This window comes from Aulostomus chinensis, chromosome 10 (genome assembly GCF_037954235.1).
Source record: "Aulostomus chinensis isolate RoL2024-O1b breed Wild chromosome 10, RoL_Achi_v1.0, whole genome shotgun sequence".
Classification (NCBI taxonomy): domain Eukaryota; kingdom Metazoa; phylum Chordata; class Actinopteri; order Syngnathiformes; family Aulostomidae; genus Aulostomus; species Aulostomus chinensis.
In genome coordinates, this window is record NC_141329.1 from 19,347,210 (window position 1) to 19,370,931 (window position 23,722).

A 23,722-nucleotide genomic window follows, 5' to 3' on the forward strand; every position below is an offset into this window, starting at 1 on the left:
TTACATAACCACAGACGTTAGTTTGGGGTTTAACGATTCGATCCCATTATAATACCATCATGTTGTTGCATGATTAAGCCGTCATATTTCATATTTGTCTCATACCGCCGAGTCTATGTGGTCTTACAATGAGTTCCTGTCGTGTCTAGAGCCAATCGTTGCATCGATCGAGTAAAACGAGAAATAAATTATATACATTTTGGAACAAAAATAATGCGTTACAGGTCACTTACTATGAACTGGCAATAGAACCCCACATTCACATTATATATCCTATAACTCCTATATTCCTATAAAGTTTAATGGTTTTGCGATCAGGACCAGATGCGCTTTTACGCGCGCCGTCTACAGCCTTCACACTCAGCGCGCCTTTCACGCACGGCGGATATTTGACTCCTCGGTCCTCCGCACCATGTCAAACGTCAGAAAACCGCATCATACTATAGGAAGAGGCTGTGTGTCATTCATCTAGGGAGCTTGAGGGGGCCAGATTGTTTCTCGCTGGGAAGCCAAAATGACCAACTGGTCAACGAGTACAGTTGGGTTTGTTTAGACTCCCTCCTCCCCAGATTCGGTGGATTTTTGTGGGAATTGTCGACATCTGTGGACATCTTTATCAGGATTAAAACAAAAGGAGATGATGGCGTTGTCGTTTTTATACGCGTTGTGTTTGTGGATTTGTTTAGTTTGTCTTTCCCTGGGAACAGGCTTTGTTTATCGCCTTCCAGGCATCACTGTGCAGCGGCAGCGCATCAACTCAAAACAGAGCGGCAGCACTGGACCACCGGGGACCGGGTCCCACTCTCAACTCAGGTGAGCGCGTCTCATCACACAGATGAGCTGTTAATTTTTTTAAATTGTATTTATTAGCAGGAGTATTGGTTGTATAAGACTCCTCTCACCGCTATGTGTTTGGCTCACAGGAACTGGTGTCAGTACACTGTTTCCAGGACGGTGTCCTGTCAGGTGCACAACGGGACAGAAACAACGGTGCAGAGGGTGTTTCAGGGCTGCCGTTGGCCTGGACCATGTTCCAAAGTCATCAGGTACCTTCAAGTCCCACACAGAAGTAAAGTTCAAAGTGTTACTCTTCCCGTTGCCATGTGTACTGACACAGAGCATACATCTCTAGGCTGACACTGTACACTGTAACTGTAAAAATAAAGTGCACAACAAAATGCTCTGGATTTTTACTTGATTGTGATGCTGAGACTGTTTCCAGTGTGTGTGTGTGTGTGTGTGTGTGTGTGTGTGTGTGTGTGTGTGTGTGTGTGTGTGTGTGTAGGTGGGGGGTTATGAAGTGTATGAAATGGAAATATTCCCACTAAATTTCCAAATTTAAAACCAGTTGGAGACTGGGGTGTTTGTCCTCTCATTCCCAGTCCTTTCTTAAGTCTATGATCAAATAAAACACACTGCTGTAAGCACCAATGCTTTTTTTCAGCTACAGAACCTTCATCAGGCCTTCTTTCAAGGTCACCTACAAGCAGGTGACTGCGCTGGAGTGGAGGTGCTGCCCCGGGTTTGTGGGAGAAGAATGCCGTGAGGGTGAGTTTCTTCTTGATGCTGCTTTCTCAAGAGTTTGATGAAGGCTAGAGGAGACAGTCAAAGGCTGGGTATTTCAAGGTCTGATATAAAAGCCATTTGATTGGCCACATCCATCTGTGTCTTTTTAGCAGCACCAGGCGGCTTTACCCACATCAGTGTCTCGCTTTACGTTTGGTGGTATGTAGTGGGGTGGGTTGCTAATTGTGCTACTGTGCAGCACTTGGCCTGTTGATCTAATTGTAAAGTTGCTTTGAATTAAGCATGTTTTGGATTACGTTTTGGAACATGGAGCCTCTTAAAACAAGAGTTGAAAGGGATCCTGCACTCTGCGGTTTTCTACCTTTTCTTCACTCTGGGTATTTCAGTACCTCACACATGCACGCACACACACAGCTCACAGAGGCGGTTTTGCTCGTCTCTGAATATCAACATGGTCATTAGAATCAAAAGAACGATTAAAAAAACCCTCAGAATAAAGTCCATCGGTGCGGCTTGTAAGAGGGGGGTTGTACAGTCTCGATGATGGGTAGAGCTGTTCTTGGATACCACAGACCACAAACTCCAAGTCCAGTAAAGACCAACATTTTCACCCAGGGCCGAGCCACCGCAGGCAGCCTGAAGAAACAGTGGAGCAGTGGATGGAGGGCTAATGTTGGGCTTCCTGAAATCTGGTGTTTATAGACATGTACAGTATGTGTCCACTGCAGCACTTGGCCAACTGCACTGACAAACATGTTTTTAGGCACATCCATTTTTAAAAAAAAGATCTGCGAGTCTGCACTGGTTGTTATTTAACAGATTTCTATTGGAATGAATTGATAAACCATCAACAAGGAAGATTTTTCTGCGTGTGCGGTGTGGTGTGATGGGGCCTTAGGCAGTCATGAATTGAAAAAACACAAGTTCTTCTTATTGCTGATGATTACCTTGAAGATGACAATCTATTTTTCAAAATGATCTATTATTACACTTGGAATGCTTGAATTTACCACAGGCTTAAAAACACAGATTAATACTAATGAAATAAACACAGACGTTATTATATAAAAAGAAAAAAAAAAGCCTTTAGAAATGATTATTTACCCGGCAGTGGATATTATTTCACGCAAAGATCAGCTATATCCGTTGAGGCTGTAATACCAGAGATTATGGTTCACTTGAGACTAAAGTGGCTGCAGGAGTGTGAAGAGGTAATTTGGCTGTTTATTTAAGGTTTGCTGAAACCTATTTGCACACTCTAAATGGCTACAGAACGCGAGCAAAATCATCTCCATATGCAGGGACAGAACACAGGGTTGGAGTTTGAGGAGATCTTAAAGATAGAGGGTGATGTCACTGATAGTCTCTGTTTCACAATCTGAAGCTGGCGGGGGTCAGTGTGTCAGAGAAGAGAAGAGAAGAGAAGAGAAGAGAAGAGAAGAGAAGAGAAGAGAAGAGGAGAGGTGTTTCTGTGTCACACTTATCCAGCTGCTACAAGCTGCCCAGACTGCTGCCGGTTCCGTGGGAAAGTGGCCTCACTGAGATTAATGAGCGTGACTCTCCTTCACCAGGTCTTTGAAACATACGTGACCAAGCTAAACCACAATATGGCTCTGAAACAAAACCTGGCTCTCCTTGTGTAGATTAACATCTGCACCACAAAAAGAAATACTGTACTAGCATGAAGATCAAAGCAATACTTCAACCAACAAGTGTAATTTGTCTTTCAACTCGCAGTTTAGGTGTCTGGGAGTTTTTGTTTGGCAATTTCTAACTTCTGAAAAATAATGCAAGTTGAAGACACTTAACCGTGAGTGCTTGAGAGTCAAAAAACCCATTTCGAAGAAACACTTATAACCAGAAAACCCCTGAATATCCAGAAAACCTTCAAATATTGGTGTTTGATAATGTAATACACAAAACCTTTGGCTACCTCGGGGAGAGGCCCAGAACATGTTAGCACAACACTCACAAATCAGCACTTTTGATATATTGAACAGGTGCTTACACACCATCAGTTATGCAGCAAATCACTTGTTAGTTTTGTGCCAAGCAGGCACTGCCTTTTTTTTTTTAGAGCTTTTTTGTTGAAAATTGTTACCTGGTGCATAAGTGTTGTAAGACTGAATCAAGACCATAAAGTTAATTTTGACAGGAAAACAATGAGCTGAAACCTCATAAATCTCTGCAGGGGTAAATCTTAGGAGGTTCATCACTTCGAGTGACGGCGCTGACGTTCTGTGGATCAGAAAGCTGCTGCATTGAAGTTTTGAGCCAGCTGCTTCAACAGAACAGAACAGGACAAGCTTATCCAATGAAGATGACATCATCTCTGGTTTTAGTTTGATAGGATTCTGGTTTTGCTTCAGAGGCCCCTGAGCGCTGTAGAGACCGGGCACGTAAAAATGGCTGCAGTTGGGGTTTGGTCAGTGTTAGGAGAGATATTTGCTCCTCTCACCTAAACACGCACATTAGTTGTTATCATTTAAGCTATAAATCTGTTTGTAGGTGACACTGAAGGCTTTTTCCTTCATTTTCTGGCTGCTCAGAAGTCGTTTCCCCTTTTTTTTCACTCATGATGACAAAATATTATGTGTAATTGGACACATTGACTTGTGTACATCGTGGGAGGACTGTCAATGGTTGATCTCAAATCCGCTGTATAAAAATGTTACATCTCTTTCATAGTGCTAGGGGCAAATACCACACGAAAACTAATGGAAGAAGTAGCATCACGACAGAGTTGATTGAGGGTTCATTAGCAAAGGGAAACACAGACTGGAGACATGCCGAAATGAAGCAGAGGACCAGACCAACACTTTACACTGTAAAAATGTCTGTTAACTGATTTGTAATTTCACTGTGTTAACAGTGATTGTTCAATTCCCCATTTTCAACATTTCAATTTATGTTCCTTTGCCATCTGACACCAAACAAACAATCTTTGAGGTCTGGACAGTTTGTCAGACAAAACAAGCGATTTAAAAAATGAGAAAGACTTAGGAGAGATTTCAGGAAATTGCAATGCACATCAATCACAACAATTGATAAGGAAAAGTTAGGTTTATGATCTCTCTGATAGAAAATCAGCAGCCATGCAAAATATCACAAATCTCAAAAGTAAATAATTAGACGAATGGTGTATTTCTGTTGACACTTTAGGCCTTGACATGTCTAGTTCTAGTGCGTTCCCAACATTGAGTCTGTTGGCATGGTCAGCATCCTTCTGTTCTCTTTCATAACACTCTGAAACATCTCGTAGCTTGTGACTGAACTCCAAGGCCAACCTGGTTGCTTTCATTTTATGCACTTGCCAATGGAAAGTGTGTGCGTGTGTGTGTGTGTTTCTGAATGTGTTTTGTTGACACCTTGACCCGTCAATACTTTTGACTGTCTGGTTTGTGCTGGCTGAATACATCTTAAGATTTACATTCTGCTTTCAACAGAGGTGTGCTAACACATGACAACATGGAACACATTTGGGAGAAATGTGTTCATAATTTTCCTGCTGTTAGCCACCCCACCCCCTCACCCCCACACCCACCACCTCCGACACAGCAGCACCCCAGCTGCACACATAAGGGATTTTGGGTAATGCCTGCCAATGAGGGAGGAGGGGGAGATTATTAAAAAAAAAAAAAAAAAAAAAAAGTAGGACCAGGATCTCCCATGATGACAGCGGTAACCTTTGATTTTAAGCAACAACTCAGTAAAGAAGTTCAAGAAAGTTTAATACTGGTTCTGCACGTATGGGATGTTTTTTGACGAGGTTAATGATGAATGTCATTAAACTAGCAAAAGGGTGGCTGAAAGCTTAGAATGTCAAACGTGTTAATTTCTTAATTCTGCAGCAATAAAGACGCTCTTCTCTGCAGATGGATGTGAAGGAGGGTTCCGTGCCTTTTCAAGGGATTTTCTTGGACAGCAGCTATTATATCACTCCAAACTATAATTCAATTCTTCAGTTATTTCCCCTTCCATCATTCACTCTCAAAGCCTTGCAAGCCTTGGCTCTTGTCTTGCTTTTTCTTGCCACTACTAGTCTCTCTATCTCCCGAGTGGGAGGTAGTCAAAAGGGTTATTGGTTTGAGCCCCAGGTCCTCCAGAGGCCATGCTGATGTGTCCTTGAGCAACATCCTGAACCAATATTGCATGGCAGCACCCACTATCTGTGTTGATGTTTGAATGGGTGAATGAGCCTTTTTACCATACAAACTGCTGCTTTCCAGTCTATTTTCTGTCACTGGGTTGACTGGTTTGCAGTGGCAGCTCCAGGAGGCAACCTTATGGGATGCTCCCTCCAGTGACTGACTTTGGTCACTTGCATCCACAACCCTGAACCTTGTGCTGATGCTGCACTGATCCACCTGTGGGCCTCACCCTCCATTTCACTCTCACTTGTGAATAACACCCACTGACACTGACAGCAGCAGCTCACTCCTGACCTGGTGAACCATGAGAACTATGTCTAAAGTGTTGTGCCATAGGTAACTGGACTGTTGCCTCAGGAGATAACAAGAGATATCATGACCTGGATGACTGAGAATCTCCACCAATATGAGAACTATAGCATGAGACTTGGAGATGATAACTCTTATCTGATGCTTGCTGGAAGTCTGATGCAGCAGACAGAACCATCGTTGAAAAAAAGAAGCAGAAGTGCAGCTGTATGTCTTGGACGTGAGGAGAAGGGTGGCGCTGTCAACTGGTCGGCAGCTGGTAGCGAGCTGGTTCAAGTGGAGGGGGGAGGTCTGCCGCACCGATCTAGAAAACAAAAAGAGTAGCGAGGTTGGATTGGGGAGAATTTGGGGATGAGTGTTCAAGGCCTCTTTGTTCTGGGTTGTTTTCACAGTTTTATCTGCCTTCATGGGGACTGGCTGGGAACCCACTGGTAGACACCAGCAGTGAAGCAGGCCTTGAAGGCCCAGGGGTCTCGTGAACCAGCAGACAGGTACTAGGTTACATGATGCTGAAGCAAAATCCCATATGTGGGGGAATTTTTAAGAGGCCACGGAGAAACAGTTTCAGGTGGCCCCCCAAAGAGTTGTGGTAAACATTAAATAAAGTGAGGAAAAGGAATCAGGGCTGGGGCTCAGGGAGAAGCATTGCTGTTTGTCTGGAGGTAGAAGAAGCACGAAGAACTCTTACACTCCACATCTCCTAATATGGAGGACACAGAGTTGGGCTTATTCATATTCCTGGTCCAGAAGCTCCCCAGTGGTGCCAGATGTGGATGAGATTCACCTTAAAATGGTCAAGGTAAAGTAGATTGTTCTTCTCTGCTGTATAAAAATAAGGACAGTGCCTGTGGACTAGCAGGCCAGGGTGGTGGAGGATCTGGATGTTTGCTCCTACTATCAGAGGATCACACTTTCATAGCCTCCAGAGGAAAGCTAATCTTAGGGCGCCAGTAGGACACTCTTGCAAATTGTCGAACCTAAAATTTAGGAGGAGTAAATGGGATTTCCTTTCTGCTTTCCACTTATCTAACTTCCTCTGTCCTTAAGATCTCCCGCTCTCCTCTTCTTGGAGTAAAGTAATATACCAGAACCAGATCCCACATGTGCTTTTCTGGTCTGCAACCTCTGCAATGTGAGGATATAACTGATGTCTCTGTTACATCTCTGGTTGTACTCAAATGTAGGTCAGATGGTACCCTTTGACCCACTGCTATGGGATAGCTCAGCTGTTCCTGCTCCTGGTCTGCTCTGCCTGATGGATGATGTTCTCTCCTTGCTTCTGCTGGGATTTGTTTCTTTCAACAGCTTCACATTCAGTCATTCTAGCTTGTAATGACAGCTTGTCACCCCCACCCCATCCATCTGCAAGCATCTTTTTTTTTTTTACAAACTCAAGCAGTTGAAGTTCTTGAGTTCCTGAAAAGATTCCTGGAAAGGTTTCTGAGGTTGATAAGACCCACGTGTTGGTAAAGGTTAGTGTAATCTGCAGGTTTCTGTTTGTAGTCAAAACAGGATGGAATCATTGCCAGTTAACGTGTGAGTGTTTTGGACATCAATCTGTCCACTGTCTTCAAGCCCCCCTGGAAAATTCTTGTTTCCAAGCAGGGGAGTTTTATGACACATTTCATTTTGTTTCAAGATTTTTCATGAACCTCCCTACATTATGACCCAGGATTCACAGCCTAACCAATGCGAGGGATTTTTGCTAGTGGGGTATATACAACTGCACATACGGTAAAAGTTCACAAATTGGGATGTTAGGGAAATTTAAGGGGATAACTTTTAATGTTGTTTTTTTTTTTTTTTTTTTAAACAAAATAGCGCTTCAAAAATGCTGAATAAATACTTCCAGTCTAGCTTTGTTGCTCAGTAAGTTTGTCCTTAAATACTCTTCCAAAATATTGGTCAGTAGTCATAGTGTACCATTAGATATCAGAAACGCTAAGTAATGGATAGCCAGTCTGATATTGAGAGGTACAATTATGTCCTTTACACATCAACTTTCACAAATTACTGTTAAACCCAAGTACTGTACAGCTGAAGCTAATAAGGATGTCATGTGTTGTAGCTTGGATTAGCTTCACTTGCTTTAGCGAAGTCATTGTTTGTATATTTTGTTTAACAACTCCCCTTTCATGATTTTTTTGCACTTCTCCATCACATTTCATTTTGTTCCGTTCATTAAGTTGAAAGTTTGTATGTATAAAAACAAAAGCGAATGTTGAAAGTTAAATATTTGAAAATGAAACAGTACAGACCGACGAGAGAGGCCGGGCAGAGAGAAGGGGGCGTAAAATAACCCGAGATTACAATTAGCCATCACAGAGACGTGCTTGTCTGCTCCACGCTTCACGGCATTCTGTCCAGGAGTCTTTTCACTCTGAACTAAAATGTCCACCTCTTGATGGCGCTAGAGGAAAACGGGATTAATGAAGTCATTAGAAGTCATTTTTTTGTATAAGAACATTTTTAAATTGACTTCTTTTCTTTCCTCTTCATGTCTCCACCCTTTGAGACGCCACTGCAAAAAAATCATTTGGACCACAATGATATAACCCTTCATGACTGTCTCTCCTCTACCCGTCTCATGATCTGATGATGACCTACGTCTGTGCACCAGCAAGTCCATCCATCTAACTACATGTGATGGCTGGAAGGCTGAATGGGATGACTGGATACATTTTAGGTGTAGGAGGGTTTAGTTTTCTCATTGCATCATGACGTGCAGCAGTTTTTTTTTAATCGGAAAGTTAGATTGCTAACTGTCCCTCTTTGTGGTTTGGTTTATCTAATCATTCACCAGGCCTCATATTGTATGAAATGATATGTCAAAAATTGCAAAAATTACCCAGGATTTCTTCTGCGGTCAATGTTAAAAAGTCTAATTTTAAAGAAATTGTGTGTGGCCTGTCACCTGGCATCACAGTGAAAAAAGCTAAATGCTCCCACTGTGTACTACGAGGCATATTGGTTTTCAAAAAAACAGTTTTCTGCTCTGTCAAAGAGGGGTGTGGTATTAAGTGAGGGAAAGAGTTTGTGACAGTCTGAACATGTGTGTGTGTGTGTGTGTGTGTGTCTGAGATGGGGGGTGGGGGGTGGAGGTTGGGGGGGTCATCTGTTCTTTGCCAGCTGCTCTTCATGCCAGCAATAGCTGACCGCTTGCTGGCTGGGGCCGATACACAACAGGCCCCTGGGATGTAGCCAGTTCGTCTTGGAGGCTTTCTGTGGTCTACACACACACACACACACACACACACACACACACACACACACACACACACACACACACACACACTTGTGTGTATATCTTGTGGATGCCTTTTTAGATGGTCCACGGACATATTTCAATACTTCATTCTGTTGTCTGTCTCCCTCACACACACAGAAAGTATATAGGGGCTCTGAAAATGACTATCCCCAGCTTTGTGCGTCATGGTTTGTTTTGTGGTGAAGGTTTGCCTCTGTTAATATGTGTGTGTGCGCGCACGTGTGTGTTGAGAAAACAGTGGTTTCTTTGATCTGTTTGCGCTACTGTAGGAAACGTAGCTTTCTCAATACACTGTCTGCCTCAAGACAGATTTACACTCAAATATTCTGTGTTGAGGATCACAATATAATGGCAGGAATGAGTCAGCAATTCAGTCTGCCCTTTTTTGTAGCTTTCTGAGATGAAATGTAGTATTTGTTAGGATTCCTCTTGTGCTTAATTCAAGACTTATTTTCCAGTGGTTTCTAATAATATTTACGCTTGAAGCAGTCTGTCCTCTTGTAACTCAGTGGCTTATTTTATCATGGAAGACTCACGTTAGATCATTGACAACTAAGTAGCCTCTGTGTATGGTGCACTACATTATGAACTGCATTTTCAAATGTGCTTTTACTTGATTTGTAACTTAAATTCATTTAGGAATAATGTTATGTTTACATACTTTTTAATTAGTTTCCCGAATATCATACAAGCTGTTGTGACTGATTTTTTTGAAATACTGATGACACAGAGAAATCCTTCATTCCTTCTTTTTGGAGGAGAAAAACTATAGGTTTTCATTTATTTGGCTTCCCACTAAAGAGAGCACAATTGAAATATTTCCCATGAGCTGAGTGCAATCCAAGAAAAATAACCCTGTCTTTTGTTGCTATGCTGTAATTATGGATCCAAACAGACCCCATAGCTGCGGTCCTGTTCTAAACATGAGCTCAAACACATCGGAAGTTTGGTTTTCTATCCCAACATAATTAAATTCCAACTCCAGAAATGGAAATCCATCGGGCCCCCTTCAGAAAACACACTGTTGTTTTGCTCTGAATCACATTTGTGTTAGATTGACTTAATTCTGGTGTTTTCCCGTGGTGTGTGTTTATGGCATTATACTATCTAGCTGGCGGATTCTTGGCTCTGGACAAGAGAGCAGAGGACCAGACAAATTAGATCATCAGCTGTGAAGAGTCAAGCCTCCCTCTCAGGCCTTGGGAAAAGAAATCCATCATGGATGAGGCACAGATGCTTGTTACTCTGCTCATGGATAACTCAGTGCATATCAAGGATGTTGCAGAAAGTGATCAGTGAAAGCAAACAGTAGGAGTTGAGGAGCACCCTGGTAGTTGAATGCCTTGAGGCCAATCCACAACGTTCTACTTTGACTCCAACTGGGAACCTTTGTTGCTTATTTTGTCCAAAAACAAATTGTAACTGGAGGGCATTCGGAGAGCACATACCTCCGCCAAGGGGAATTCAGCCAACCCAACCTAAAAAATGTATTTATTTATTTATTTATTTTATTGCTGTGTTCTGCCCCAAAATATAATGCATTCTTCCATGGTCCGTGCTACAACCCTCCACCAAGTTTGGTGAAAATCGGCCTCATGATTTTGTATAATCCTACGAGCAGGCAAAAGGGATCCGAAACATGACCTCTTTACACGGAGATTTGACCATAGTCAGTCAAAAAGTGTCTTGGTCTTGGTTGCTGCTTCACGTAAAGTGACCGCAAATGAGGCTCTAATGATGTAATTACAGAACCAACATTTTGACCATACTCCCGCAAGGTTATTCAAGAGTCAAAGATGGGGTGTGGTACTCACGATGTTAGTCATATAATAACATCATTGTCTATTATGCAGTAAACATAACATTTTACAATTTTAACTTCCTCAGTTTTGACTCATTAGCATGCTTATATTTGCCAATAGGTACCAAAGCATGAGCTAGGCTAAGCGGAATGCCAAATTTTTGATATTATCTGAGCATAAACTTCTTTGGACCACATTTTTGAAATGCTTGCCAGATGAGTTTAACCAAAATTATTACAATTCATCATAAGAGGGACAAAACTATGTGACTCTGTATAAGGTCAGGGGATCACCAAAAGTCATTACCCGGTAATCACTTCCAAGATTTCTCTTTGACCAGGAACCGGATGCGATGAACGCATATCAACTCATCTCTTGAGCGCGGCTCCTCTCTGCACTGTAGTCGATGGAGAAACCTCAGTCACAACAAACGGTCCACGTGGGGTCATATTTTTTCCCTGTGGCGGAACAGTATTCAGTGTTTGGGTAGATGAAACCTGAGGAATGTGTTTTGGGTCGAGCTGTTGATTGTTGTTTCCGTTTGTGGCCGAGCGCCAAGGAGGTATTCAAGAAGCTGAAATGAGGCATTGAGAAACCACATTCATGCAGTCACATTCACCACTGGCCTGGCTGAATGTGATTGTAGACACACACAGACGGGACACAGATACACACCCTGTCCTATTTCAGTGACGCAGAAACCTCTGCGGCTGCCATTAGCATCCTGTGTGCCGTGGTTGGAGACGACCATTTAGGCAGACCAGACCTCATTGGGTCATTTTTGTTGTTGCGTTGGTTATTTATGAGCACCAGTTGTTGCTCATTCTAGGTTTTCCTGCTATGACCACAATGTGGGTGGGTCCCATCTGTGGGACTGACAGCTGACATTCCAGACTTCCTATGAGCCATAGACCGAAGAACGGCTCCGATTTAGAACAAATACAAGGTTTTTCTATGAAACGATGTTATTCTGTGCTCTAGCTCAAAGCTCTAAGGAATCCAACGTTGCTACACAGTAAAGAATGTTTATGTATTGGTGGTTTGGTGGAATAGCTGAGTGGTATTATTCGTCAGAGACGGCTGAAATAGAATGAGAATAAGATGTAGGCAAAACGAATTTCAGTAAGGTATGTTCGGATCCCTTTGCTAACAGTCAGAGTATATATTTAAGAAAACTTAGAAAATGAGATTAACTGTCTTTTTTGTTCACACGTGGAAGCTGTTTATGAAATGTTAAAATCCCAATCCGTCCCTTCTGTCATGCTCAAACTCCCGTGATAAAGTGCACTGATAAGAAATCCATAAACACTCTATTGCGCAAGTTATGAAGTTACATTTTTTCGGAATGATGGATTTGTTTTCCTTTTTTTTTTTTAAAAAAGAAAAGAAAAAATTCATTTTAATCCTTCCAGTTGTTTGGATACTTTAGTTAAATGTGTGAAGTTTGGAAAAAAAATCTGCTCATCTGAAGTCCAGTTACCACAGTTCCATGTTTTGAAGCAGAATATTCAAATTGGCTACCTCGACAAGGTTTAATGAAAACTCCCTCTCTTTTCAGTGACCCATCATCAGAGTTTTATGGTAGTGATGATCAAGTTTGAGGTGGAGCTCGTTGACCCACTAGGAGGAATTCATCAAAGTGAAAAAAAACAACTTGTCATTTCCTAATTTTATGGATTCTTTCTTGACCAATCCTACACCTCCGCCAACTTTGGTGAAAACCGGCCATATAGTTTTTATGCAGTCCTGCTAAGAAACAAACCAACGCCATCTCAATGCATTACTTTCAGTGAGTCTAAAAGAAGGACAATGTTACCTGATAAAAGCTAAATTAAAAAGGTGTGTTTTCAGCTGTTGTTTGAAATTGTCCACTGAGAATGTTTCTGCAAGTGTGAAATGGATGAAAGCTGTGTCCCACTTGTATTTTGGGGGAATTCTTGGATCTTTGGAGGACTCGCTCGACAGGACGTGCATGCCATAGATATGACAAAAATGACAAAGACATGTCTTTTGTCCAGAAATATGTTAAACTCAATTAGTTGTGTCTCTAACTGTGTCTTTAAATGAAGTCTTTAGAATATGCCTGTGAAAGTATGCTGTGTGTTTTTGTGTGTTGGTTTGTGTTTCCATGTGCTTGACGCAGGGACTGGTTTTGGCTGTGGTATCTGGAGGTGAGTGTGTGTGTGTGTGTGTGTGTGTGTGTGTGTGTGCGCGCGCGTGCGCGGTTACACAAGCCATCACTGCATGTGGGCAGACAGACAGAAAATACGCAGAATCGGGAGTGCGTGCGTGTGTGTGTGTGTGTGTGTGTGTGTGTGTGTGTGTGTGTGTGTGAATAAAGGACTAATAAAATAGTTCCTGCTAAATTGTCAGGTCAAATTGATGCTCATTGTTCTTCGGTGTCATGGTCTGAGTGTCTCTGTGTCCGACAGAGATAATAACTAAGAGTAAAGAGAGGAGCCTGATGGAGGAGAAGCAGAATGCACGTTTGTCTCTGATGAAATTATCTTATGTCTTTCAGAGTGTTTGAACTGCACCAGTTTCACTGACATGAGCAGCAGAATGGACACCATGGAATCAAAGGTAAAGATGATTATTTCTGTGAACGATCTGAGGATGAGTTTGTCGCCATCGGTGCTAAGGTGACTTGCATGAGTGTCTGAGAACTGCTGCTCTCGTTCTAGATTAAGCTGTTAGAAGGACGTTCCTCGCTGTCAACTATCAAAAGTTTACTGGAGGGCTCAACTTACAACGAGGTGGACGCACCGCAACCCACTCCCCTCGCATCGCCGTCGTACCTGCCACAAGGTGTCACACATCATTCACATCCCGCTTTCTCAAGTACAGCCTGTACAGGACGTGTCAGAGTGATGAGTTGTAACATTTTAATATGAAAAATACCTCACGATGAGATGGATCTAGTGGACCCACTTGGAGGAGTATATTTAAGTGTAAAAAAAGTAAATAAATCTCATGTCCTGTTGCCACCAGGTGGCGCTATGACTGATCCACCTGAAAATGAAATGGGTTCTTCCTTTGCACATTCTCCACTCTTCCCATACGTTTAGCGGAAATTAGCCTCCTAGTTTTTCTGTAATCCTGCTGACAAACAAATAAACAATTTCCACTGAGGATGTGACCTCCTTGGGGGAGGTAACTATGTGTATATTTGATTCATTAACAATGAGACTGAAATCACATACCTGCCAACGTTATCACTTATATTGATGTAGCTAACACAAAAGGATATATTGTACGGATACATAGACTTACACGTACAATTGTGTTCATTCCACTCGTACACTCTTTACGTACAGTGTGCAAAGGACAGATAATCTCCAAGAATAAATGGGAGATAGACTCTTTATTTGGTTCTTTGTTCAACCTTTGGGGCACTCACAGCGCTTTCAATGTCATCTCATTGACCCATTCCACAGTGAAGTTGCACAAGTGAACCAATACAGATAGCGAATCGTTATTCCTCTGTATCATTAAAATCCTGTGCTCTTACTTGGTTGTTTTGCCAGCATTATCTCATGAGACGTGGTTATAATTAAGGATGAGCGCTCCTCAAAGAGAGGCCCTTTAGAGTTCTTCCAGTATTTGAGGACTAATCTGATCATTGAATCTGTTCTCATGCTTTTTATTCAAATTATACACGATCAATCCTTCTGCCTGTGATCTGACATCTAAGACTGACCTGGGAATCCTGTAGGGCTTTGATAGTTCTACAGCGCGTGAAAGAAAGAGGTCTCGTCCCGCTCGATACCACCGGCTAATCTTACCTTGACTCAGAACCGTGGATGTAGTTTGATGGGTGTGTAGTAGGATCTGTTCAAAACATCTTCCAATAGTTTGACAGTTCAATAATCTTTTATATGCAGAACGTCACAGTTCAGGTAGTCCTATTTCTTTTGAGCAGTTTTAAAAATATTCTTAGTGTCTGTGTAATCAATCAACTTTACATACAATGCTTACGCAGAAGCCAAAGATAATTAAAGGAATATTTCACCACTTTTTCCTTGTATGTACATCCGTCATTTACATAGGAAACAATATAAGCTCCCTGCAGTATCTCTTTGGCAACATGTAGATCTTATTTTATGGAAACTTACAGTTGCACATGATGCTTTCAAAGCCTGTTTAGAAGACTGATGAACATTGTGTATTTTCTATAAACCCTAAAAAGCAGGAGATGATCAACAACAAGAAACAGCATTTTAGAGAGAACTATTCCAGTAACTTTCAGTGTTTGTTCTTTGTGTGGGATTAGGAGAAAAAGGGCCTCCAGGACCTGTCGGACCTCCAGGGCCTCCTGGCTCTGCTGGACCTGGTGGTCCAGCAGGAAAAACAGGACTTCCTGGACCCATCGGTAGAGTAACATCACACTGCTGTTTGCTCAGTGTCATATAGTTTGGGAAATATGCCTCACTATGGGAAAACTCTCTGAGTCTTATTCACTTCTAAATAAAGAGAATAAACGATTTAACAATACAATCTTGTATTATTTTTGGTATTCAGGACCAAAGGGCGACAGAGGTATCAAAGGTGAAATAGGCCTCCCTGGCCCTCCTGGTCCACCAGGACCTCCAGTACACGGCTCTTCTTCTGCTCAAGTGAGAGGGGATGTCTTTCAAGTAGACAACCAAGGTGAGCAGGACGTTTCACCTGGAATTCAGGACCGAATTCTCTGACATGTACGTAGAGGAGAGTATAATAGATCCCGCACACATGGTTGTATTTTAACAACTGTAAAACCATCGAAGCATTCAGATTGTGGAGTGTTTGAGAAGATGCCAAAGTCCAATTTCACCGTCCATCCTAGCAGCTTCAAACTCTCACATAGCTCATGCATTTGTTCATCCCGTTGTTCCCTTGTAATCATGTTGTCAGACAGAACATGATCCCCGGCCTAATGGCTTTGTATGTTTGGAAAAGAGTTGAAAAGGAGGCACAGGTGGAAGACACTAGAGCTCACTAGAGCTCTCACTAGAGCTCACTGGAGCTGGTTCCAAGTGGTTAAATGAGCAATATGTGTCTTCAGCTCTGAGCGAATGACTTAAATTTGTAATGGAGAGGGTTTAGTTTTGTTTCCAGCGAAGGCCTGGCTTAGATTTAGCTTAATTGTTTCCTGGTGTTTTGCTGCTGCTGAGCCACTGTTTACAGCAACCTCGTTTAACACCCCCACCACCAACAATGGAGCGGAATGACATGTTATAAATCTCAAAACCAGCTAAGGGGTTCATAATGATTGAATCAATTAAAGTCATTTTCATTCATCTTATCCACTTTAATTCATCACAGAGACTTAAAAGTGTAAATCATCATTTATTTTCAGATGAAGAAAGCAGAAAAAGTTGATACGAGTATTCTTTTAACCACAGGGAGGCAGCAAACATCCACGCTATGATCATTACCTCATGAGGACTGCTGGCTCTGATTAGGCTTTTGGCTGCATCTGCCTGTCTGAGCCCAGAACTGTGTCTGCGGCTCTGGAACTATGTAGATTTGGTTCTGTGGGACCATGTTAGCCAAGGGGGGGCAACTGGCTGTAAATCAGACCTAATTTGTTAGCTGTCAGCACAACAGTCTGCATTTTGGGGAACAGGCTGTGGCCTAGAGCCAAACATTGGGCTGGAACAGGGAGGAGATAGTCTGCCACTCATGTGAAGTTTCTTGGGGAGGAAGCCAGGTTTGAGGAGACTTTAACACAACAAAATTAGTTCCAGAGGGAAATCTGCTTCTTCTTGAGCCTTTCTGTGGACTGTAGCCATAATGTAACAGTGCTGTCTCAACATGGGGTATACGGCTTGACTCTGAGCATATGGCGAAGTGAAGAGGAAATGGAAGTGTGGCTCGGTTTCAAACAACATTTATACTTACAGGGATTCTTTAAAATATCCTACATGCTGAGAGTGAGGCACGGCTTCCATCACTCGTATGTTTTCAATGAAAATAGACCGTGTCCAAGCGTTTAATACTCCATTTGATGGGACCTTTTAGATCAGGCTGCTGTTGCTTTCAATCATTGTCATGCTGGACTCAGTGTTGCTGCTGATAAAACTCTGCAGCCTGAATGCTGACTCCCAAACTCCTCTGTTAAGTTGATAAATGGACTTTACCCCCTGAGGTTTTTTGCTTCCTGATACTTTGAGGGATGGACATATCAGACAAAACTTTGAATGGCATTTTGGAATATTTTACAAGCACTCAGGCCTTATTTACTCAAAGATGATTTCTTCTATTTGATTTTTTTTTCAATTATTATCAGTCAGGAACAAGAAACCTCATCTAGCGGGTTGTCCAGGAGTAGGGCTGAGTGAGGAATTGTCATTAGAATTATTTTTGCAGCACGTTTATGATCTTTTCTATCATGTTTTATGCTATCTTGATCATCCATCTCTTGTTTATGGCAGATATTGCATCAGCTGTTGTTAGTTTGCTTTGTTGAGATTTGTGAGGAGAAAATTAAATTTTGAAAACGGTGTATTTTAAATGATAGATTTTCATAGTTGTGTCAGATAAGATGCATCAAAGCTGAGAGTTATGGTTTCGTTTCATTTTGCGCCCTCACTGGTGTCTTGGTATACCTGTTCAACTGTTATTTAAAGCTATTTTGTAATCAGCCTGTCACATTGTAAATAGTGGTGTTTAGGCGTGTAGACAGGAATCTGCTGAGGCATCAGATTAGGCATAAACCGTGATTGTTAGTACCACACGGGCTACTTTGGTTGTTTCAGATCCTGCTGATCTAATGGGATATTCGCCCTCAACCATCTGGCAAATAAAAGAGATAAAACATCCAGTGAACTGTGGTTCTCTGAGTGCTGGCAATGCCAAAGAATGGCCAGACTGAGCAGATAGAAAGGCAACAGTAACTCAAATAAACATATGTTAAAATCAGGGAATGCAGAGGAGCAGCTCAGGCACAGCAAACTTTGAGGCTAACAGTTTACGCTACATGTGGACTAATGATGTGGAATCTATTCTTTACACTCTTTGAGCTGCTTAAAACGCCAAACTCCATAGCCTAGCGCAATATTATCGCTGACCTGTCCATTCTGTTATGAACATAGCATCTTCTAATATTTTCAGAGGGATAACAAATGTAACAAAGTTCATATCATTTTGAACATGACTCACTGGACTTAAACAGCATGCAATTATCTTGATATAATGGAGCATCATTGGAATTTGGTGCAACGGGAGATAATGAAGGTGTTGCCAAATTTGCAAAATGCCATCATGTTAATTTGGCCCACATCTAAGCGGAGGGCAGCACGGTGGTGAAGTGGTCAGCACTGTCGCCTCACAGGAAGAAGATTCTGGGTTTGAGTCCCGACTCAAGCACGGGGTCTTTCTGTGTGGAGTCTCCATGTTCTCCCTGTTCCTGTGTGGGTTCTCTCTGGTACTCCAGCTTCCTCCCACAGTCCAGAAACATCAAGAGGGGAAGAGGCTGATTGATACTCTAAACTGACTGTAGGTGTGACTGTGAGTGTGAATGGTTGTCTGTCTCTATGTGTTGGTCCTGTGATGGACTGGTGACCTGTCCAGGGTGAACCCTGCCTCTCACCCAAAGGCTGTGCAAAAATAAAGTTGCATTTTGATTTTGTGTGTGTGTGTGTGTGTGTGTGTGTGTGTGTGTGTGTGTGTGTGTGTGTGTGTGTGTGTGTTTCTGTCCCAGAGGAAAATCCCATCCTTGCAATCAGCCCTCCTGGTCCAACAGGTCCAGCTGGACCTTCAGGTACAAATATAATCGATATCCATGCAGCTCTTAAACCACAATGCATCATGTTGTGTCATAAGTGGGTTTTGACCTCTTTGAGCTACAATGCTCATACAGACATTGTTCAAACTTGTTCATTATTTAACTTTATTTTTTGAACTCACATTTTAAAAGATACTAAACATGTCATGCTCATTTGATGAGTAAAAATAATAAAATCAGGGTTTGGATATCTCTGGTCAACTGAAGATATGCTGTGATTGTAATGCAGCAGTATTTTATTTACCTGGAGGGAATTTATAACAAAGAGGCTCAATTTTTATCTTAAATACCCTGAGCATTCTCTCTGGTAAGGCAACATAATGTCTGAATTCAACTGAACTATTTTAAGTTGACTAATTTTTATTTGAAAATGCAATAGCCAACGCTAATCCTCCTCTTCCTCCCTGAGTGATGGTTTTGTAACTGACCCCTCAGGCCCTCCTGGACCGAGGGGACCTGCAGGCATTCCAGGGCTGCCAGGTGAAGATGTGAGTATCTGTCACTAAGAACCAAACCAATAACAGTATTGATGGATGACCCACATCACTGATATCTGCTCTTCTGTTTTACTGGTGTGAGGGCAAGGACGGGCTCCAAGGCAAGCCTGGAGATCCTGGGCCTAAAGGTGATCCGGGTGAAAGGGTGAGACTGCTTTAGTAATCTGCATTAATAGGCTGACTGAATGATTCTGATGAAATATTGAAAAGCTTTTTGTTCTATGTTTTGTAAATTTTCATGCTATTCTCAACACATTAAAGGGTTTCTTCAAAGACTTGCTCCAAGCCATGACTAATCCTCCTCCCTCTCCCACGTCCAAGGCCAGACCTCACTAATCAGTAAAGCCATGTCGGGTCCCCTTTGTTGAGGGCCTCCGCCTTTAAACCTGATCCCCTTCCTTTACTAACATGATTTAAGAATGGAGATCTGGTCAAGAGGCATTTTAGCACACAGGATACGCTAGCCAGAGAGATAGGTGTGAGCAATTGTACTAGAATATCTCTCTCTCTCTTCTTCCTCCACCAGGGGCCTCCAGGTGTAACGGGTGAGCAGGGCCTACCTGTGAGTATCAGGTTGTTGTGTTGTATAAAACAAACAGACCAGAGATGACAAGATTATTCTTCTGCACATTCACAGGGCCTGCCAGGGCCAAAAGGAGAGCCAGGAGAGGGCTTGAATGAGGTAAGTGACAGCAGCATCCGCATGAGGTCATTTGAAAAACGTTCCACGGTTAATGTGATGTTGATGTTAAGGGTGAAGCTATGCAGCAGCTCAGGGAGGCTCTAAAGATCCTGGCGGAGAGGGTGCTGATTCTGGAGCACATGATCGGCATTCACGGTGAGGAGTAAACACAGAAATTGAGAAAAATAGAGCTAAAAGAAATGTGACATTTTGGGAACTTTGCTTGCAGTCGTAGGAGGTTACAGATGGAAAGAGCTCGACAGATATGAGTGATAAGTGCTAATAAGCATATTTATGCAAATATTACATAATGATATCACAGCATTGTTAAGTATTTTTAGCTGATATTCCCTTGTATTTGCATAGAAACCTCAGAGGGATCTGGATTTGGAAGCATTTCAGACCCGCTGTCCTTCACTGCTGAAAAGACCAAACGCCTACAGCCGTCTGACACCGCAGCACAGGGGACCAGACGAAGACAAGCTCCCCTTTAAGAGTACAGTCTAATTGTGTGTGTTTGTGCGTGCGTGTGCGTGTGTGTGTGTGTGTGTGTGTGTGTGTGTGTGTAAAATTGCGAAGGGTATTTTGCGTGAGTGATTGTTTTATTCCTCTTATTTCTTGTATTTTTGTCCTGAAGTACATCTGCATTAGACGTGAGAGTGGGCGTGAGATGTTGATCATTTCATCCTCATGAAAGGATTTTCGTCTACATAACCTTAGTAGCAGCACTTCCATGGTGTCATACAGTGAAATATAATCTCATAAACTGTTATGAGAGTTTTGGAATCTTTATTTCCTCAGATAAAAGATGGCCTAGTAAACACATCAGTTTCCTGGCTTATGTTGCAAAGCTCCCCAGGCTGTGATGAGAGTCCCAGAGAGCTGGACCCAAAACAGACTATTTAGTGTCAAACATATTGTTGGAAAGACCTCAGGGTTCATCTTGTGTTAGCCCGTCAAACACATTTCTTCTTGACTCTTGTTTCTGTGTCTCTGCCTTGTTAAATCTGAGGTAAGACATGACGTGGCTGCCAAGAATATCTGCTCAAAATAAAGTTAGGTGAAACTGAATAGCATCTGGAGGACACACATCTGGAAACAAAAGGAAGAGACGTTGGAGCCGTTTGGTTTTGCTCAACTCAAGAGCACCTTCGCCCAACCTGACGGGGTTACGTTAACATCCTCATAACTGCCTCTGAGATTTGATTTCTTTAATAAGTCTCTGAGAGACCAAGCTGAGTTTATCTGGTATGGTTTTCTTTTTCTCCATTACAAGACTCAGATGTTAACCAGTATCAGCAGGAAGCAGACGGAGCTGTCGCTATCTTGTTTCTGATAAGTTAACATCTTCTACAGGGGGGTGAGTCTACTGACGTCCCTTTGAATCACAGCTGTAATATGATCCAGACCACTCAAGTAATGTACTTTATTTGAATATTTCCAGTCAGCTTTCTTCTTCACTACATTTCAGTGGCAAACAGTGTACTTTTTTTTATTTAAATAGTACAGATTTAATGCAAAAGATAAACAAATATGGTGCTTTTTTTATCAATTCCTGTCTATAATGTAGTTAAAAGTAGTTAAAAAAATTAATGTATTTTGTAAAACCTTTTCTCTGCAGAAAAAAAAAGGATAAGTTTACTCGTAATGCAGTATGCTAGATCTACACTGTGGCTACTTGTTCTCAAGTAAAGAATCCGAATACTTCCTCCACCGCATGTCAAGACATAAAATGGCACCATTTAAGTGATCTGTCGTGTCTTGTGCATGTTTAATTATCTTTTCTACTTGACATTGTTGAGCTGTGCTTTATTGTTTAATGTTCTCAGCATATTTATCCATGTGGTTATTGAAGACAGATTAAAGTACACGACAACAAAGGGATTCGTTTTGTCAAGTCACCACTTTATTGCACATAATTACATTACACACACACACACACACACACACACACACACACACACACACACACACACACACTCTGTGTTCCCCAACTTCAAAGTGCAGTGCAACTATTTTACAAGCAGAAGCTCTGAACCCTCTCTGTTTTTCTTCTTTTACTCTTTGTCCTCTCAGTGGGTGATCACATAACACGATTTCTTGTCGTCAAGGTTACCAGACACATCCAAAGGGAAGTTCTTAACATCTGATTTACCTGTAGGTGAAAGGATTGTCTCTTTTTTTTAAATCTCCTGACAAGAGCTTGTCAGATTTTCAGAGAGGAATCGTGCACAGTTTTACATCGACAAATGAGATACAAGGCTTGCTTTTGGCTTTCAATTAGCTCATCAGAAAGGAGAGATAAGTGCAGTTATGTATCATTGTCATATATTCTACTCTGGCCTTGCCATGCATCCTTTCATGTGTGCTATGCCTGCCTGTTTCTATCTTTCTCCCTCTGCCCTCCCCTCTCTTGCTCTCCTCTTGTTTTTCCTGTCTACTGAACAGAGACATGTTGATATGAGGCCCGCTCACATGGCCACAAGGGAACGAGTCTCTGGTGCTTTTGATCAGCTGCAAGATCAGACATGTCCACTGCTCCCCCATGTACACTCCAGTGACTGATCATGCAGTATAATGGGCAGGCAGAGACAACCAAAGATGTACATTCACACACACACACACACACACACACACACACACACACACATACACACACACACACACACACACACACACACACACACACACACACACACACACACCCTCTGTAGATCATACAAGCATGGTTACACAGACTCCTATGTAACCCAATTGAGGGGGCCTGCGATTCATGTGTTACCTCTGCTCACTGTAGGGTAGCTTGTTCGCTGGACACAAGGGAAAGAGAAAGAGAGACATGGTGTGCGTGATCTCCCCTTTCTTGCCCTTTTTTTTGCCTTTGACAGTAAGATGGATGATTGCAATCACAGGAGCCATCAGTGAGACAGAGTGGAGGTCTGTGGGGCAGTGAGACACAGCCATGGGAAACCAGCCGTCAGATTACTGCTCGGCCCTGCCATGGGAACACTGGGCTGTTTATTTGTCCGGAGGTTTTGTTGTTTCGTATGAATTTTCCTCTCTCTCTTTCTTTCTCTTGTCCCTCTGCAATGCCTGTTGATGTACAGAACATGAGACTTCCTCCTAAAAAATGTGTAGGCTGTTTGTGTATGCAAGAGATGATCGACGGAGGAGACTGTTTGTTTCACAACACAGTGAGCTTACTGTAAGTCAATATGTCTCTTCAAACCAGAGCAAATGTGACAGATTTTTGAGGTTTGACTGGTCTCTATGATCTCTTAAGAGACTGACTTTTCACTCCCCGGGATGTTTTTTTAAGAGAAACACATGTTTACTGTACAAATGAGATTACTGTGTCTCTGGCCAGGGACTGCGTAGTGTATGAATGGCGCTGTTAGTAAAGAGGAGATCTGGAAGAGATGAAAAAAAAAAAGGATCCTTGTAAAATACTATAGCTTGTCCTTAAAAAAGGTTTAAATTAAATTAAATTGCCTCAGATTTTGGTTTGTCATCAAATGCTCACCTTCAACTTGTTAAACAGTATCACCACCACCAGTAGCTCTAGCTTCACCTTGTTGCTAAGCAACAACTCACCTCAGCCTCTGTAAACTTAAAAGGCTACGATATGAGGTAATATTTAATTCAGCAGAAGAACAGGAATGAAGAATTACAATCTTTTTTTCCTGACTGTGCTCTGTGATAGCCATTATCTGCATCG

At 42.2% G+C, this 23,722-nt stretch overlaps 1 protein-coding gene across 1 annotated transcript; it reads left to right on the top strand.

The window, feature by feature from the left end:
• The first annotated feature begins 293 nt into the window (after positions 1-293).
• On the top strand, positions 294-21,882 carry col26a1 (collagen, type XXVI, alpha 1). Its single transcript, XM_086215195.1, has 14 exons — positions 294-813; positions 924-1,046; positions 1,445-1,548; positions 13,579-13,640; positions 13,742-13,865; positions 15,331-15,429; positions 15,579-15,707; positions 18,742-18,801; positions 19,261-19,313; positions 19,405-19,467; positions 19,849-19,884; positions 19,960-20,004; positions 20,076-20,160; positions 20,371-21,882. Exons 1-14 carry the CDS (start codon positions 638-640, stop codon positions 20,496-20,498), a joined length of 1,287 nt encoding a protein of 428 aa, XP_086071321.1. The 5' UTR covers positions 294-637; the 3' UTR covers positions 20,499-21,882.
• Positions 21,883-23,722: the final 1,840 nt, after the last annotated feature.